This window comes from Eriocheir sinensis, unplaced genomic scaffold (assembly GCF_024679095.1).
Source record: "Eriocheir sinensis breed Jianghai 21 unplaced genomic scaffold, ASM2467909v1 Scaffold29, whole genome shotgun sequence".
Classification (NCBI taxonomy): Eukaryota; Metazoa; Arthropoda; class Malacostraca; order Decapoda; family Varunidae; genus Eriocheir; species Eriocheir sinensis.
The window spans coordinates 1-18,486 of NW_026111598.1; the positions used below are offsets into that span (position 1 = coordinate 1).

Consider the following 18,486-nt stretch of genomic DNA (forward strand, 5'->3'; position numbering starts at 1 on the left):
AAGTAGTTCAGGATGAGATAGATAAGCTTAAGAAGAACAAGTCGCCAGGTCCTGACGGGATATTTCCGAGGGTATTAAAGGAGTTAGGAGATGTAATCAGTGACCCACTAACCGACATCTTTAAGATGTCGGTAAATACTGGCTATGTGCCGAGCCTATGGAAAGTAGCTAATGTGACGCCGATTTTTAAAAAGGGGGACAGGTCAGTTGCTTCAAACTATCGCCCAATTAGCTTAACATCGGTTATAGGGAAGATGCTGGAGTCCATAATAGCCAGGAACATTCGGGAGCATTTAGAGAAACATAGCTTAATTCACGACTCGCAGCATGGGTTCACAAAAGGTAGGTCATGCCTCACCAATCTCTTGTCTTAATCTTAAATATTTCGTCACGCAAGTTCACAGACTTGACAAATATTTCGTAGGAATTTTGGGAATTTCCACGGGTAGCGTTATGACACCGGTGACAGTTTGACCCTCCTTATGTACCATGAACGTGAAAAAAATAAATATATACTCATAATAGCCCGTTTTTTTTTAAAGCAGAGGAGTCAGTTCAAGGGCATAAAAAAGGTAACAAATGTAAGAAGAAAAACCCCCTACTCACTGCTCCTAAAAAGAGTTAGAGGAGTGGCCGAAAGATAGGTCAAATTCAGGAGGAGAGGTGTCCTGATACCCTCCTCTTGAAAGAGTTCAAGTCGTAGGCAGGAGGAAATACAGATGAAGGAAGATTATTCCAGAGTTTACCAGCGTGAGGGATGAAAGAGTGAAGATGCTGGTTAACTCATGCATAAGGGATTTGGACAGTAAAGGGATGAGCTTGAGTAGAAAGTTAAGTGTGCCGAGGCCGCGGGAGGGGGGAAGGCATGCAGTTAGCAAGTTCAGAAGAGCAGTCAGCATGAAAATATCGATAGAAGATAGAAAGAGAGGTAACATGGCGGCGAAATCTAAGAGGTAGAATACTATCAGTAAGAGGAGGAGAGCTGATGAGACAAAGAACCTTAGACTCCACTCTGTCCAAGAGAGCTGTGTGAGTGGAGCCCCCCCACACTTGAGATGAACACTCCGTACCAGTGTAGATAAGGCCCCTGTTAATGGGTTGCAACTGTGCGGGGGAAAAGAACTGGCGGAGACGGTACAGACGCCCAGCCTCGAGGAAGCTGATTTAGTAAGAGAAGATATATGAAGTTTCCAGTTGAGATTAGGAGTTAAGGATAGACCGAGGTCGTTTAGTGTTGAAGACGGTGATAGCTGAGTGTTGTCAAAAAATAGTGGATAGTTGTTTGGAAGATTGTGTCGAGTGGATAGGTGGAGAAACTGTATTTTTGAGGCGTTGAAGGACACCAAGTTCTTCTTGCCCCAATCGGAAATAATAGTAAGGTCTGAGACTAAGCGTTCTGCCGCCTCCATTCATGAATCATTTATTTTCTGTTCGGTGGGTCTTCTATTAAAAGAAGTTGTGTAGTGCAGAGTAGAGTCATCGGCGTAGGAATGGATAGGACAGATCGTTTTGGAAATAAGATCATCAATGAACAACAGAAAGAGAGTGGGAGATAGGACAGAACCCTGCGGAACACTACTGTTAATAGGTTTAGGGGAAGAACAGTGACCGTCTACCACAGCAGAAATAGAACGGTAAGAAAGGAAACTGGAGATAAAGGTAGAGAGAGAAGGATGGAAACCGTAGGAGGGTAGTTTGGAAAGCAAAGACTTGTGCCAGACCCTATCAAAAGCTTTTGATAGGTTTCACCGAAACGGCTAAGAGAGGATAACCAATAATCAGTTAGGAAGCCAAGGAGATCACCTGTAGAACGCCCCTTGCGGAAGATCAGAAGGTCAGAAGGTCAAAAGTGGAAAGGTGCTTTTGAATCTTCCGGTTAAGGATTGATTGAAATGCTTTAGATAGGCAAGAACGCAAAGCTATAGGACGGTAGTTTGAGGGATTGGAACGGTCACCCTTCTTAGGCACAGGCTGTATGAAGGCATACTTCCAGCAGGAAGGAAAGGTAGACGTTGACAGACAGAGGCGAAAGAGTTTGACGAGGCAGGGTGTCAGCAAGGAATCACAGTTTTTAAGGACAATAGGAGGCACTCCATTAGGTCCTTCTGATGATTTAGACCAGAGAGGGCATAGAAGACATAATTTTTAAGAATCTTAATAGCAGGCATAAAAGAGTCAGAGGGGGGATGATTAGGAGGTATATGCCAAGAATCGTCTAGAGTGGAGTTTCTAGAGAAAGTTTGAAAGAAGAGTTTAGCCTTAGAGATAGATGAGATAGCGGTGTTGCCGTCAGGACTAAGGAGAGGAGGGAAAGATGAAGAAGTGAAAATGGAGGAGATGTTTTTAGCTAGATGCCAAAAAGTCACCGGAAGAATTAGAAAAAGCAAGGTGTTGACATTTACTATTAATGGATGAGTTTTTGGTAAGTCGGAGAATAGATTTGGCACGATTCCGGGAAAAAATGTAAAGATTATGATTAGCGGGAGATCGAAGGCTCTGGTACCTCGTGTGAGATGTCTCTCTATCTCTGACAAAATGAGAACAAGCGTTATTAAACTAAGGCTTTTTAGCATGAGGAGTAGAGAAAGCACGTGGAATGTATGCCTCCATTCCAGAGACAATCACCTCTGTGATGCGCTGGGCGCACACGGAGGGGTCTCTATCCTGGAAGCAGTAATCCTTCCACGGGAAATCGGAAAAGTACATCCTCAGGTCGTCCCACCGAGCTGAAGCAAAATGCCAGAAGCATCGCCTCTTCGGTGGGTCCAGAGGGTGTGCAGGAGCGATAGGACAGGATACAGAAATAAGGTTGTGATCGGAGGAGCCCAACGGAGAGAACAGTTTGACAGAGTAAGCAGAAGGGTTAGAGGTAAGGAAGAGATCTAGTATGTTGGGCCGGTCTCAAAGACGGTCGGGAATACGTGTAGGGTGCTAAACCAACTGCTGTAGGTCATTGAGAAGAGCAGAGTTGTAGGCTTGTTCACCGGGCTGGTCAGTGAAAGAGGATGAAAGCCTAGGCCGGTGGAGAACATTGAAATCTCCTAGGATGGAGAATTCAGCGAAATGAGATTTGGGCAAGATGTGCTCCACTTTAAAGTTCAAATAGTCAAAGCATTTTACATAGTTAGTAGAGTTAGGTGAGAGATGAACAGCACATATGTATTTAGTAATAGAATGACAATGAGGTCTTAGCCAGATCCTGGAAAATTCTGAAGAGTCAAGGTCGTGGGCACGAGAGCAAGTGATGTCGTTGCGCACGTAGGCGCAATATCCAGCTTTGGATTGAAATTTAGGATAGAGATAGTAGGAGGGAACAGAGTAGAGGTTTCTGTCAGCAGCCTCAGAAACCTGTGTTTCGGTGAGGAAGAGAAGGTGAGGTTTAGAGGAGGAGAGATGGTGTTCCACAGAATGAAAATTAGAAAGAAGACAGCGTATGTTGCAAATATTGAGAAGGAAAAGGCTCGATGAGTTTTCAAGACACCTCTCAGGTCGGCAGCCAAAAGGGGAGTCCTCTCTGAGGGAATTTGTGGTTCTCCCCTCAGGCGGGGACTCCGAGGCATGGTTATTGAACGCCATTTTTTATTTTGAATTTGGGAAAAGTTGTGTGTGTTGTGTGAATGTAGTGTGGTGTGGATAGAAGAGGATCTGTCTTTAGAGAGCATGCTGAACTACTCTCTGGTATAGATGAGACAATAGGGAAACGGTTAGTGAGGTAATGGGAAGGGTCTTTGGAGGGCTTCAGCACCCTCCTCACTTCCCATGTGAGTGGGAGCCACCGGGAGTGGCTTGCGCCCGTTCGGTAGGTGTCTTCCTACCTACTCCAATTTGGCCTCTGGAAATAGTTGATGTGATCTTCTATGTGGCCTTGGGAAATATCGTAGTAGGAGCCCGATACGTTTAAGAATATGGATCTCTAGAAGCCTTCGGACCTTAGATGAATGCCTCTTCCCCTCCCCCAAAGGTCCTGCCTCCTGAGGGTATCAAGGTGATCCAGGTCCTCCAACACGCGCACCTCCTCGGCAAGGCACTGACCCTGAGACACATCCGTGGCCACAGAGAACTGCCCATCATTGCCCAGGGTCAGCATGTACTTGTTTCTTTTTGCCAAGTAGGAGTTCTCCAGGGCTGACTCAAGCTTCCACTCTTATTTCTTTTCTGTTTCAAACGTACCTGAATCTGGATATCACATCAAAGTTGGCGCGTGTGTCTTTGCCAGAGCATTCAGTCCTTGTGTGTCACGTAAAAGTTTTCCCTTGCAGATTTAAATTATGACTTCAACTACCAGATATCCAGGAGACTGAAGAAGGAAGTGACTGTGCTGCCCGGAGACTCCTTCATTCAAGAGTGCCTGTATGACTCTAAGGGCAGAACGGACCCAACCTTTGTTAGTACCGAAAACTTTCTCTCTGTAGTTTTGGGTCTCATGAATATCCAAGACTATCGGGTTTTAAAGGTGTCAGTGCTTAGCTTCATTATTTGATTATACAATTCATTCATAGCTTGTTCACATTTTCTTGTTTCATCATACGGAATGAACTTATGGCTGTTACGCCTCCCATTCAGGTTCAGTAATTTTTCACAGCACTTTTCTGCTCCGTGTGGCGTCACTTGAATTTTGTGGATATGGCACTTCGTAATATTTATTGTTCCATTACCGAAACAAAGATGCATTCTTTTCGAAATGGTTGTATATGACACACTGTGGGTTTTAATTGCCGTATCACCACACATACTGGTTACAACGACGATTAAAGTCTCAAAAATTCTATAAATGAGAAAAAATAGCCTCAAACGGATTACAGCTGGAGTTACAGTATTGCATAAATGACTTACAATAATATATAAACACCAAACTTTCCGTATATGCATTAAAGATAATTAAGTGTGATGATAATGAGGCCCTTTAATCAAGAAACAACTCTTTAGGGCGGCCTTGACTCCGGGGATGAGATGTGCCAGTCCTTCCTGCTGTATTACCCCAAGATGCCCCTGACTTACTGCGCGTCACACCCCGCCCTGGGGAACATCTACCGGCCACTCGGGGTGAAGAACATCCAGACACTGAATAAGTTAGTAAAAGACGTAATACGTTCATAAAATTGTGCATCATGAAAGTGAACTTCTCTCTAACACTTTGCAAATATATTCATTAGTAACTACTGGCTCATTTCCTTACAACATTTTGTTTCATTCCAGGAACATGACCTATTTTTGGGAAGTGTGTGTGTGTGTGTGTGTGTGTGTGTGTGTGTGTGTGTGTGTGTGTGTGTGTGTGTGTGTGTGTGTGTGTGTGTGTGTGTGTGTGTGTGTGTGTGTGTGTGTGTGTGTGTGTGTGTGTGTGTGTGTGTGTGTGTGTGTGTGTGTGTGTGTGTGTGTGTCGTGGCAAATATAATTAAGTCACCTTCCTTCCAACAAGCACCTGTAATTTTAAAATTCATCAAAACAGGGAAGTGAATGAGGAGGGCGAGAGGAAGCTGGTTGAGGCACTCTTGGAGAAGAAGGAGAGGCCCGCTATAAAGGAGTACGATTTTGGAATGATCTACAAGAGTATGGCAGTCCATGAACCCAGCTGTAAGTGCATGTGAAACTGAATTTGAACACTCACGCTTTCAGTCACGCGTCACCATGTTATGTTTTATAGGCAACTGTATGTCTGTGCGATAGTCTACGTTTACTTAAGTATTATAATATATGGCAAATCTGTCTAATTTAGTCAGTCATTCCTTTAAACAGTATTAGTGTTAGCTATAAATGGTAATACAATGACACATGGATATGGGAGGACGAATAGATCACAGAAAATGCATAATACGTAGGCGTACCTGACATCACCACAGCCGATCCAGGATTCAGAACGTTGCCCAAGGTAGAGGAGGTAACGTTATAATTGTATTTCGTAAAGAATCCTTAAAACCAAAAACTAACTAAAATTATGAGTATTCTTTTTCTTGAACAAAACATTGAATACACAACAGAACAATAATATGAAAATAAGTATTGCTGTGGTCCGCAGGCCCCAGGCAGCAGGCCCGCTATTTTGAGGGTATCAGATACCTGAAATAGCATATTTTTACTGCTCAAAGCAGGTGATGTCACTTATTGTGACTTCGTGAGCTTTCATATTTATCTATTTGTGTATATTTCATGGTGGCAGAACTTAACTTACTAGTTTCATTTTTACAAGTGAAACGAATTTGTGACTGTTTATCACAATAGAATTTCACTCTAATAAGTGAATCAGACACCACAGAAATATTACCAGTGTGTGTAAGAACGAATACAAAGATAAGCATATACTTTGATTTAACTCTAGGAAGTCTTGTGGATCGTTAATAAATAAAGACAAAATATCCGGATAGGTTATTCTTTAGCCCATTAACTTCAGTGCCCCCCAAAAAAACAGTCCCTCCACCAAGTTTGTACCTCACATTTGATGATGTTAGGTGCGCCTATTGTAAAACCTTAAAGGATGAATCGTGGCTAGTCAAATGCCGGGTCAATGAACACAGAAATAAGAAGTGACTTGCTTGACCATTTTCTCTCCCTTCCTCGCAGCATTAAGTAACAAGACCTTGTACGACATTTTCCACGATAAGAAGACATGGAGAGACATGGGCAGGATGCGGACTCTGCAAAAACTAACTGAATATGGCACTCATCGCATGATGTGTCGTATTAATGGCAAAGGACAGGTAAGATGGTCGGTGTCAGTAGTGAAGTTTTGTACGTTTGTAATTTTGAACCCTCTATCACCCGGGTGCGCAGGACCATACTTATAAAACACTTCTAAACAACATTTACACTACATTTACAAATAACATTTACACTACATTTACAAACAACATTTCCATTATACTTACACAAAACATTTACACTATACCTACAAACAACATTTACATTACATATACAAACATCATTTACACTACATTTACAAACAACATTTATATTACATTTACAAACAACATTTACACTATGTTTACAAACAACATTTACACTACATTTACAAACAACATTTAGACTACATTTACAAACAACATTTGCACTATATTTACAAACAACATTTACATTACATATACAAACAACATTTACATTACATTTACAAACAACATTTAGACTACATTTACAAACAACATTTAGACTACATTTACAAACAACATTTAGACTACATTTACAAACAACATTTAGACTACATTTACAAACAACATTTACACTACATTTACAAACAACATTTACACTACATTTACAAACAACATTTAAACTACATTTACAAACAACATTTATATTACATATACAAACAACATCTACACTACATATACAAACAACATTTACATTTCATTTACAAACAACATTTACACTACATTTTACATTACATTTACAAAGAACATTTACATTTCATTTACAAACAACATTTACACTACATTTTACATTACATTTACAAACAACATTTACACTACACTTACAAACAACATTTACACTTCATTTTACATTACATTTACAAACAACATCTACACAACATATACAAACAACATTTACATTACGTTTACAAGCATTTACAGTACATTTACAAACATTTACGGTACATATACAGACAACATTTACATTACATTTACAAACAGCATTTAACCTACATTTTACATTACATTTACAAACAACATCTACACAACATATGCAAACAACATTTACACTACACTTACAAACAACATTTACCCAACATTTTACATTGCATTTACAAACAACATCTACACAGCATATAAAAACACCATTTACATTAGATTTACAAACAACATTTGCACTACATTTACAAATAACATTTACACTACATTTACAAACAACATTTACATTACGTATAAGATACCCCCAAACAACATTTTCGAAACCACTGCATACTTCTATTCACTGTAAATAGCGTTGATATACTACACAGTTGTAATGATTTAACTACACCTCGCAGCACCTCAATTTCTGTAACATAATCATAGTTTTTAGTTTACCTGTGACTTTGTGCAGTGCGTTTTGCATGAGATGAGGAGGGAGTGATGTATTTATTGACAATTCTGCTTTATTGATATTACGGTTTGCTTCTTTTCTGCTTGCTTAACTGACCTATTCCTACACCTTAATTACGCTTTTTATCTTACAAGTTGGCTTCTAAACTCTTTCTTTTATGTTCCCTTCCGCCCTTCCCAATCTCTCCCCTAATCACATAAGTAACTGGTATTGTTTTTTGCAGTTTCATGACTATGAGTACCCACACTTCACCTCAATCAAAACGCTGGACAGTGAATGTTCAGAAGCCCACGAATCTCTAGTCTACCATCTCGTACCCTCAGGTTAGTCACACAAGCGAGAGACCCAAACAAATATATGTGTACGGACAAATAAGAAAGTATATACCCAAACAAACTGTGACTGGTGATTTTTTTCTTACAACAAAGGAGACGGTTCAAGGGCAACAAAAAGAGTGTAGAAAAAAGCCCGCTACTCACCGGTCCAACAACAGAGAAAAGTAAAGAGTGGCCAAAAGAGAGGTCAATTTCGGGCGGAGAGGATTCTTGATACACTCTTCTTGAAGGAAGTCAAGTCATAGGCAGGAGGAAATGCAGACGAAGGAAGGCTGTTCCAGAGTTTACCAGTGTAAGGGATGAAAGAGTGAAGATGCTGGGTAACTCTTGCATAAGGGGTTTGGACAGTATAGCGATGAGCTAGAGTAGAAAATAGAGTGCAGCTGGGCCGCTGGGGGGTGGTGGGGGGGTGGAAGTTTAAAAGAGTTGGAAGTTCAAAAGAGCAGTCAGCTTTAAGATATCAATAGAAAATAAAGAGAGGCAACATGGGGGCGGAATTAAGGAGTCTGTCAGTATGAGGAGGGGAGTTGATGAGACGAAAGACCATGTTTATTAGAATTTCATTTTCACCAATAACGATGCTGAGGCAGTCGAAATATGTCCTTATTTAATATATTAGTATAGCTTATATATCATATGAAGCCTGATTTCGGAGCCCCCCACACATGTGATGCATACTCCATACGAGGGCGGACGAGGCCCCTCTATATGGACAGCATCTCTGCGGGGAAGAAAAACTGGCAGAGACGATACAGAACGCCCAACCTCGAGGAAGCTGATTTAGTGAGAGAGGAGATATGGAGTTCCAGGTTTTTTTTTACAGCAGAGGAGTCAGTTCAAGGGCATAAAAAAGGTAACATATGTGAAAAAAAGGCCCGCTACCCACTGCTCCTATAAAGAGTTAGAGGAGTGGCCGAAAGATAGGTCAACTTCGGGAGGAGGTGTCCTGATACCCTACTCTTGAAAGAGTTCAAGTCGTAGGCAGGAGGAAATACAGATGAAGGAAGATTGTTCCAGAGCTTACCAGCGTGAGAGATGAAAGAGTGAGGATGCTGGTTAACTCCTGCGTAAGGGATTTGGACAGTAAAGGGATGGGCTTGAGTAGAAAGTCGTGTGTTGCGAGGCCGCGGGAGGGGGGAGGGCATGCAATTAGCAAGTTCAGAAGAGCAGTCACCATGAAAATATCGATAGAAGATAGAAGAGAGGCAACATGGCGGCGAAATTTAAGAGGTAGAAGACTATCAGTAAGACGAGGAGAGCTGATGAGACGAAGAGCCTTTGACTCCACTCTGTCCAAGAGAGCTGTGTGAGTGGACCCCCCCCCGCCACACGTGAGATGTATACTCCATGCGAGGACGGACAAGGCCCTTGTAAATGAATAGCAACTGTGCGGGGGAGAAGAACTGGCGGAGACGGTACAGAACGCCCAGCCTCAAGGAAGCTGATTTAGTAAGAGAAGAGATATGAAGTTTCCAGTTGAGATTTTGAGTTAAGGATAGACAGAGGATGTTTAGTGTTGAAGAAGGTGACAGCTGGGTGTTGTCAAAGAATAGGGGATAGTTGTTTGGTAGATTGTGTTGAGTTGGTAGGTGGAGAAACTGTGTTTTTGAGGCGTTAAAAGACACCAAGTTCTTGCCCCATTCGGAAATAACAGTAAGGTCTGAGGCTAAGCGTTCTGCTGCCTCCAGCCTGGAATCATTTAGTTCCTGTTGGGTGGGTCTTCTATTAAAAGAAGTTGAGCAATGCAGAGTAGAGTCATCGGCGTAAGAATGGATAGGACAGTTCGTTTTGGAAAGAAGATCATCGATGAACAACAGAAAGAGAGTGGGAGATAGGACAGAATCCTGCGGAACACCACTATTAATAGGTTTAGATTCTGAGTTAAGGATAGACCGAGGATGTTTAGTGTGGGGGAAGATGACACCCGAGTGTTGTCAAAGAATAGGGGATAGGTGTTTGGAGGATTGTGTCGAGTTGATAAATGAAGAAATTGAGTTTTTGAGGCGTTGAAGGACACAAGGTTCTTGCCCCAATCGGAAATTATAGTAAGGACCTGAGGTTAAGCGTTCTGCACAATCTGCAGCCTCCATCCTGGAACTGTTTACTTCCTGTTCAGTTGGTCTTCTATCAAAATAAATTGAGTAATACAGAGTAGAGTCATCGGCGTAAGAATGGATAGGGCAGTTTGTTTTGGAAAGATCATCAATGAACAACAGAAAGAGAGTGGGAGACAGAGCAGAGCCCTGAGGAGCACCACTGTTGACAAGTCTTGTGAAGGAACAGTGACCGTCTACTACAGCAGTAATAGAACGTTCAGAAAGGAAACTGGAGATAAAGGTATAGAGAGAAGGTAAAAACCAAAGGAGGGTATTTGGAAACCATAGATTTGTGCCAGACCCTATCAAAGGCTTTTGATATGTCAAAAGCAACAGCTAAAGTTTCACCAAAACGGCTAAGAGAGGATGACCAAGAATATGTTAGGAGAGCAAGAAGATCACCAGCAGATCACCGCTTGCGGAACCCATACGGGCGATCAGAGAGAAGGTCAGAAGTGGATAGATGCTTAAGAAACTTCCGGTTAGACATTGATTCAAAAGCTTTAGATAGACAAGAAAGTAAAGCAATAGGACGGTAGTTTGAGGGACTAGAGCGGCCACCCTTCTTAGGCACAGGCTGTATGAAGTTGAACTTCCAGCAGGAAGGAAAGGTAGAGGTTGATAGGCAGAGGCGAAAGAATTTAACCAGGCAGGGTGTCAGCACGGAAACACAGCTTTTAAGGACAATAGGAGGCACTCCGTCAGGTCCATAAGCCTTCTGAGAGTTGAGGGCAGAGAGGGCATAGAAAACATCACTCTTAAGAATCTTAATAACAGGCATAAAGGAGTCAGAGGGGGGATGAGTAGGAAGAATATGCCCAAAATCGTCCAGAGTGGAGTTACAGTTGTTACAGAGAGTTTGAGAAAAGAGTTCAGCCTTAGAGATAGATGAGACGGCAGTGCTGCCGTCAGGGTTAAGGAGAGGAGGGAAACATGAAGAAGTGAAATTGGAGGACATATTTTTTGCTAGGTGTCAGAAGTCTCGGCAAGAATTAGAAAAAAAGCAAGGTTTTGACACTTACTATTTATGAAAGAAGTTCTGGTAAGTCGAAGAATAGATTTGGCACGATTCCGGGCTGAAATATAAAAGATATGGTTAGCAGGAGTGCGAGGGCTCTGGTACCTTTTGTGAGCTGCCTCTCTATCTTTGACAGCACGAGAACAAGGATTATTAAACCAAGGCTTTTACTTTTTAGTATGAGTAGAGAAAGTACGTGGAATGTATGCTTCCATCCCAGAGACAATCACCTCTGTAATGCCCTGGGCACACAAAGGGGTCGCTATTCTGGAAGGAGTAGTCATTTCACGGGAAATCGGAAAATGATATCCTCAGGTCGTCCCACCGAGCTGAAGCAAAATGCCAGAAGCATCGCCTCTTCGATGGGTCCAGAGGATGTACAGGAGCGATAGGACAGGATACAAAAATAAGGTTGTGATCGGAGGAGCCCAACGGAGAGAACAGTTTGACAGAGTAAGCAGAAGGGTTTGAGGTAAGGAAGAGGTCTAGTAAGTTGAACCTGTTTCCATGACAGTCGGGAACACGTGTTAGGTGCAGAGCCAACTGCTCTATGTAGATCGTTGAGGAGAGCAAAGTTGTAGGCTTGTTCACCAGGCTGGTCAGTGAAAGAGGATGAAAGACAAAGCTGGTGGTGAACATTGAAATCTCCCAATATGGAGATTTCAGCGAAAGGAGAGTGGGTCAAGATGTGTTCCACTTAAAGAGTTCAAGTACTCAAAGAATTTTGCATAATTAGTAGAGTTACGAGAGAGATAAACAGCACAGATGTATTTAGTAATATAATGACAATAACGTCTTAGCCAGATAGTGGGAAAAATACTAAGGAGTAAAGGTCGTGGACCTGATGAAGTGCTTCCTATTGACCTTAAAAATTGTGCCTCTGTGTTGACACCCTGCCTGGTCAAGCTCTTTCGTCTCCGCTTATCAAAATCGACCTTTCCTTCCTGCTGGAAGTACGCCTTCATAGAGCCTATGCCTAAGAAAGGTGACCACTCGAATCCTTCTGACTACTGCCCTATAGCTTTACTTTCCTGTTTATCTAAAGCTTATGAATCAACCCTCAACCGGAAGATTCAAAAGCACATTTCCACTTCTAACCTTCTATCTGATCGCCAGTATGGGTTCCGCAAGGGGCGTTCTACTGGCGATGTTCTTGCTCTCTTAACTGATTCTTGGTCATCCTCTTTTAGCCGCTTCCGTAAAACTTTCTCTGTTGCGTTAGGCATATCGAAAGCTGTCGCTAGAGTCTGGCACAATTCTCTGCTTTCTAAACTGCCCTCTTATGGTTTCTATCCTTCTCTCTGCTCCTTTATCTCCAGTTTCCTTTCCGGTCGTTCTATCTCTGCTGTGGTAGACGGTCACTGTTCTTTCCCTAAACCTATCAACAGTGGTGTTCCACAGGGCTCTGTCCCATCACCCACTCTCTTCCTGTTATTCATCAATGATCTTCTTTCCATAACAAACTATCCTATCCGCTCATAAACTGACGACTCCGCACTACATTATTCAATTTCTTTCAACACACGACCCTCTCAACAGGAATTAAGACTCCAGACTGGAAGCTGCAGAACGCTTAACCTCACACCTTGCTATCATATCTGATTAGGGTAGAAGGAACTTTGTGTCTTTCAATGCCTTAAAAACCCAATTTATTCACCTATAAACTCAACACAATCTTCCGAACACCTATCCCCTACTCATCAGCAACACTCAAATGTCACCTTTTTCAGCACTAAACATCCTCGGTCTATCCTTAACTCAAAATCTTAACTAGAAACTTCACATCTCTCCCACTGAATCAGCTTCCTCGAGGTTGGGCGTTCTGTATCATCTCCGCATAGTTGCTATCCATATACAGGGTTTTTTTCCGCCCTCGTATGGAGTATGCATCTCAAGTGTGGGGGGCTCCACTCACACAGCTCTTCTGGACAGAGTGGAGTCTAAGGCTCTTCGTTTCATCAGCTCTCCTCCTCTTACTGATAGTCTTCTACCTCTTAAATTCCGCTGCCATGTTGCCTCTATTCCTATCTTCTATCGATATTTTCACGCTAAATGCTCTTTTGTACTTGCTAACTGCATGCCTCCCCACTTCCCGCGGTCCGGCTGCACTCAGTATCCACTCTAGCTGATCCCAATACTGTCCAATCCCTTATGCAGTAGTTAACCAATATCTTCACTCTTTCATCCTTCACACTGGTAAACTCTGGAACAGTCTTCCTTCGTCTGTATTTCCTCCTGCCCATAACTTGACCTCTATCAAAAAGAGTGTATCAAGACACCTCTCCACTCGAAATTGACCTCTCTTTTGGCTACTCTTTACTATTTTCTGTTGTGGGAGCGGCAAGTAGCGGGATTTTTTTCTACACTCATTTGGTTGCCCCTGAGCCGACTCTTTTGTTTTAAAAATAAAGTTTACTACATATAATGAGGCAGCATATGTTAAAAGTTAAAGGCAATGATAAATTAAGCATTCTGGCTAACAATAAGGACTGCATGATGGTCCACCCTCTCTTTTTCTGACATTAATAATACTCTCAAACCTCTGAATTTTGATATATTAAAATTCTATGCTTTCAGGTTAAATACTTTCCCAGCTATATCAAACATCTCCCCTCCAATATTTCAGCCTATAGCCCCGTATCCTCACACTCTTCAAACATTGTCTTTCTGGTATTGCAGGACTACCGATGTACGATTCCAGACTCTTCAGAGGGAAGACATACTAATTAAAATTCTATGCTTTTAGGTCCATTTACTTTCCCAGCTTCATCATGACCTTCCATGACTTCAGAGCCTGTACCTTTACCCTAAATGACAATTTTCCATATATTTCCTGGTATTGCAACTTTCATACGTTTTCACACTTTTCAGAGGTGCCAAAGGGAGGTTCGTCCAGCCACGCCCTGCAGCCAGCCATCCCTCATTCTCTGCTGCTCGGCTCTGTGTCTCTCTTGTTCGTTCTCCTCAAGTAAAGATTATTGGCCCCGAGGAACAACCTCCTGGATCTTCTACTGAATACGTATAATCTAATAAGGAACGTTCAGGGGTAGCCTACTTTACCTTGCCCTGGTCGGTAAAGAATTTTAACCTTTAGCATCGTGTAATCAGTCGCCCTCAGAAAAATTATAGGAATAAAATTATGCAAATAAAGTAATAACGAAATAATGGGAGTAATATAATGCCAACTAGCCTTTTTCCTCTGTTTGTGTGCTGTTTTTGTGAGCTTTGAGGCGTTCTGTGCTGGGAGCTTGTGGTGTGCTGGAGGACGACACAATCAGGAGGATTACTGCATACTACTGACCGCTAAGTGTTCTGATTTAGTATTTACCTAGTTAGGTAGAGATCCACAGTTAGTTCTAGGCCACGTGTATTAAGCTTCCCACACCTACACCAACTTCAACACTCTTTCACGCGAACCGAGTGCTACACGGTTTTATATTACTTTTGTGTTAATACAGCTTTATCTTATTTACGTAAGTGATTTCTCAGTATAATAATATACGCACGTGTTTTGTCTTGGTAGATAGAAATGACCGCGCCTTTTTTCCGAGCCACACCCTCTTCCCCGGGGAGTTGACCTGACTGCGACCTGACTGCAGCTGCTGGTTTGTTTTCCTAGATACACGTTTTTCCCAAGAGATTTGACCTGACTACCTCACCGCAGCTGCGGAATCTTGTTATTATTCTAACGCGCCAAATTATTTTTGTCTTGCCTCGCCCATATCTTCACCATGCCGTCCCTCAAGCGTTGCTCTGGGTGTGGCCTTCGCATAGCCAAGCAGTACTTTCTTTCCAAGGACGTTTGTAGGTTCTGCGTTAAAACTCAGAAACATGGAAACATGGAAATGCAGGCAACAGAGACCCTATTGGCTCATTACGAGGTCGCCCGCTTGGGTGATTTAATCTGCTCGACCGCCACTTGGGGCTTGATGAGCAGATGAAAGCCCCTCGTTATTCAGTTTACTCCCGACGCAGCGAAATGACGGTCGATTCTATATTTGAAGGAGTTGATGGTATTCGCATTTACTACTTCTGAGGGAAGATTGTTCCAGTGGCGGATGACTCGGTTTGAAAAGAAACTCCTTCCAATGTCTGTGTTACATCGACTCGACTGAATGGGTAAACCGTTATTTCTAGTTCTTGAGTTTGTTTGCAGTTCAAAGAATTTGGAGTAATCGACGTTATTGAACTTTTTTAGATACTTGAAGACTTGAATCATATCCCCTCGCGGGCGTCTTTTCTCCAATGTAAAGAGATTGAATCGCTTGAGTCGTTCCTCGTACGGTTGAGCCCTTACGGTTGGAATCATCTTTGTGGCGCGTCGTTGAATCCTTTCCAGTAAAGCAATGTCCTTTCTGTAGTTAGGGGACCAGAACTGTACTGCATACTCGAGGTGCGGGCTTACCATGGAATTATGCAAGGATAGCATCACGTCTGGTGTTTTACACTCGAAGTTCCTCGCTATGAACCCGAGCATAGTGTTGGCTTTGTTGTATGCTTTTCTACAGTGATTCGCGTGTTTCAGGTCACTGCTGATAGTGACTCCAAGATCCTTTTCCTCCTGCATCGCCTGCAGAGGTCTCCCATTCATGATGTATGTGTGGTTACTATTCTGGGACCCAATGTGCATGACTTTGCATTTGTCAACATTAAAAGACATTTGCCATTTTTCCGACCATTCGATAATGTGATTGAGGTGTTTCTGAATGATTTCGCAGTCGGTCTTTGTGAGGGTCTCTCCACCCACCTTGGTGTCATCTGCAAATTTCGATATTGTGGATTTCAGTCCTGATTCTAGGTCATTGATATATATGATAAAGAGGATGGGTCCCAGCACTGACCCTTGAGGCACTCCACAAGTGACTGGAAGCCAATCGGAAGGCTGTCCGTTGAGTAGTACTGTCAGGACCCAGAAGACGAGGAAACAGAGGAGTGAGATATACAACTGTGTAAACATCTGACAGGACAAACACTAACAAAAAGGGTGACATATATATAAGTGTAAACATCTCAAGTACCAAACAGGGAAACAACGAGGGTAAAGGAAAACAGATACCCAGAGAGGAAAGGCAGGTATACAACTGTGTAAACATCTGACAGGACAAACACTAACAAAAAGGGTGACATATATATATGTGTAAGCATCTCAAGTACCAAAGAGGGGAAACAACGAGGGTAAAGGAAAACAGATACCCAGACTCAGATACAGAAAACAGATGCCCAGTGGGCGTGGTCAGAAAGTGTGAACAACCATTGAAAAAGACTCTGACCCGTGACGTCAGTTGTGGCGACATGTTATGAGCCAATAATTTAACAGAAAAATCACTGTGGGAGTGTCTTAAGACTGACTCACGAATAGCAGGAGAAGTAAAACAATACAACATAATGAGCGAGCAGATGGGTGTGACAGGAAGTATTGGCCATTGGTTATGTAGAAAATTAAGGGCGTGTCAAGGATGTAAGTCCGCCTAAAGCAAAGAAAAATGTGGCCTAGAAATCAGTGGTATGAGTAGACCGAGCTTGGTTCTCGCCTCAAGCAGACCTGCTACTCACTCAGCCGAGAATGGCTGTTGTGATCTTAATCGTGAGTAGAAATTCGAGAATCTAAGGGAAACCGACTGTATTGTCCTGGAGATTATAATGTAGGAGATGTGAAGTAGGATTGTGAGTGGGACAGGATTGTGATTATTTGTTTGCGATGTAAAGCAAAGGTAAAACCACTGGGTGTGGTATTTGGTGCTTCCGTGACTTGTAGTAGATTATACTATAGGAATGTGTAGTAGGATTTTGTGAAGAGAGTACATAATGATTGTGATGTAAGCAGAGATACAAACCACTGCTTGTGGAACGACGAGTGTTATTATTATTGGCAACAACTGAGCACCTATTGTAGTATTATGTTTAAGACATGTCGTTTGTCATATGTTGCATCCATTGCTGAATATGCCAGTGTTATGATCGTCTGAGCACAGAATATTGCGTAAGGCAATTACTTTCATTTGATTTTAAATAAATGTATATTTTCTTTTTCCCTTGTTTATCCCCGAACTCCAGTCTCCAATAACAACTTAAGCCGGATCACGCTACCAGGGATACGAGACGGTGAGATCATTTATGGAGTAATTAATGAGTGATAAAAGAGTTGATTTAATACAAGAAAAGAAGGGTCTAAAACTGGCGGCAGCGGTATAGGGATAAATAGGGACATGTGCTTACAGTGCTTTTGTTTAATTTACTCTGACGAGAAAACGCCTCTTATTTTCATTAAGCTTTGCTCGTTTTAAGTGACGGAAATAATAGTGACGATTTAATTATATAATTAATGGTTCTTCCGGAGGACTTGGACTTTGACGATATGGTAATGGAAACTCTGGCCAACCACTGTTGTTCTGTAGTGCAATGGGTAGCACACGCGACTCAACCGAGAATTCATGAGTTCCTTCCCGGGCGGAGTGGAGAGGGATGGGCAGTCTCCACCCGCGCCGTGATCCACTCCTCAGTGAGAGGGTGTCAGGTGACAGGCAGCGGCAGCGTCCCGCCTCCCAGGTTTGTTTGTTTTAGGATTGTTACCCCAGGATGGAGGGGAGCACGGGGCTCTACGCCTCACAGGGTGGTGGTGTGCCGCGGCGGACATGCACCCATAGAGTGACTTTATAAAGGCCTAACCCGCGTCCCCCAGGTAGGAAGTGTAGAGTGTGATCTAGAAAAAATGTGAAATACTAAGAAAAGTGTGAGGTATGGATAAAAGTCATGAATAAAAAATAAAAAAAATGAAGCATATGGACAATAGTGTGAAGTATTAAGATAAATGTGTGAAGTAAGAGAATTAAAGGAAGAGGAGGCCAGAGTAGTGCCCCCCTCAGTTAACTACTACAAATGACATTAAATAAATAAATGAATAATAAAAAAAAAAAGAAATATGCACACTTGCAGTGAAAAAAAAAAAAAACGGAAAATGAGCGAAGTACAAAACAGGGAGTAACCTTTAATATAATAAGATGAAGGCTATAACGAACAAGGGAGTAACCGC

The 18,486-nt window shown here is 42.3% G+C and overlaps 1 protein-coding gene across 1 annotated transcript; it reads left to right on the plus strand.

Annotated features, from left to right (window-relative positions):
* The first annotated feature begins 3,590 nt into the window (after nt 1–3,590).
* LOC126991492 (MOXD1 homolog 1-like) lies at nt 3,591–14,485 on the plus strand. The gene is made up of 7 exons (XM_050850250.1): nt 3,591–4,079; nt 4,260–4,384; nt 4,927–5,069; nt 5,447–5,571; nt 6,556–6,692; nt 8,231–8,330; nt 14,328–14,485. The coding sequence occupies exons 1-7, from the start codon at nt 3,935–3,937 to the stop codon at nt 14,426–14,428; spliced, it is 876 nt and encodes a 291-aa protein (XP_050706207.1). The 5' UTR covers nt 3,591–3,934; the 3' UTR covers nt 14,429–14,485.
* The last annotated feature ends 4,001 nt before the right edge of the window (nt 14,486–18,486 follow it).

Bases quoted from the DNA above. Each gene is read 5' to 3' on its own strand.
- LOC126991492 (XM_050850250.1), top strand. From the start codon at position 3,935: ATGAATGCCTCTTCCCCTCCCCCAAAGGTCCTGCCTCCTGAGGGTATC. The intron at 4,385-4,926 runs GTTAGTACCGAA...ACAACTCTTTAG, and splicing joins GCAGAACGGACCCAACCTTT to GGCGGCCTTGACTCCGGGGA. The intron at 6,693-8,230 runs GTAAGATGGTCG...TGTTTTTTGCAG, and splicing joins GTATTAATGGCAAAGGACAG to TTTCATGACTATGAGTACCC.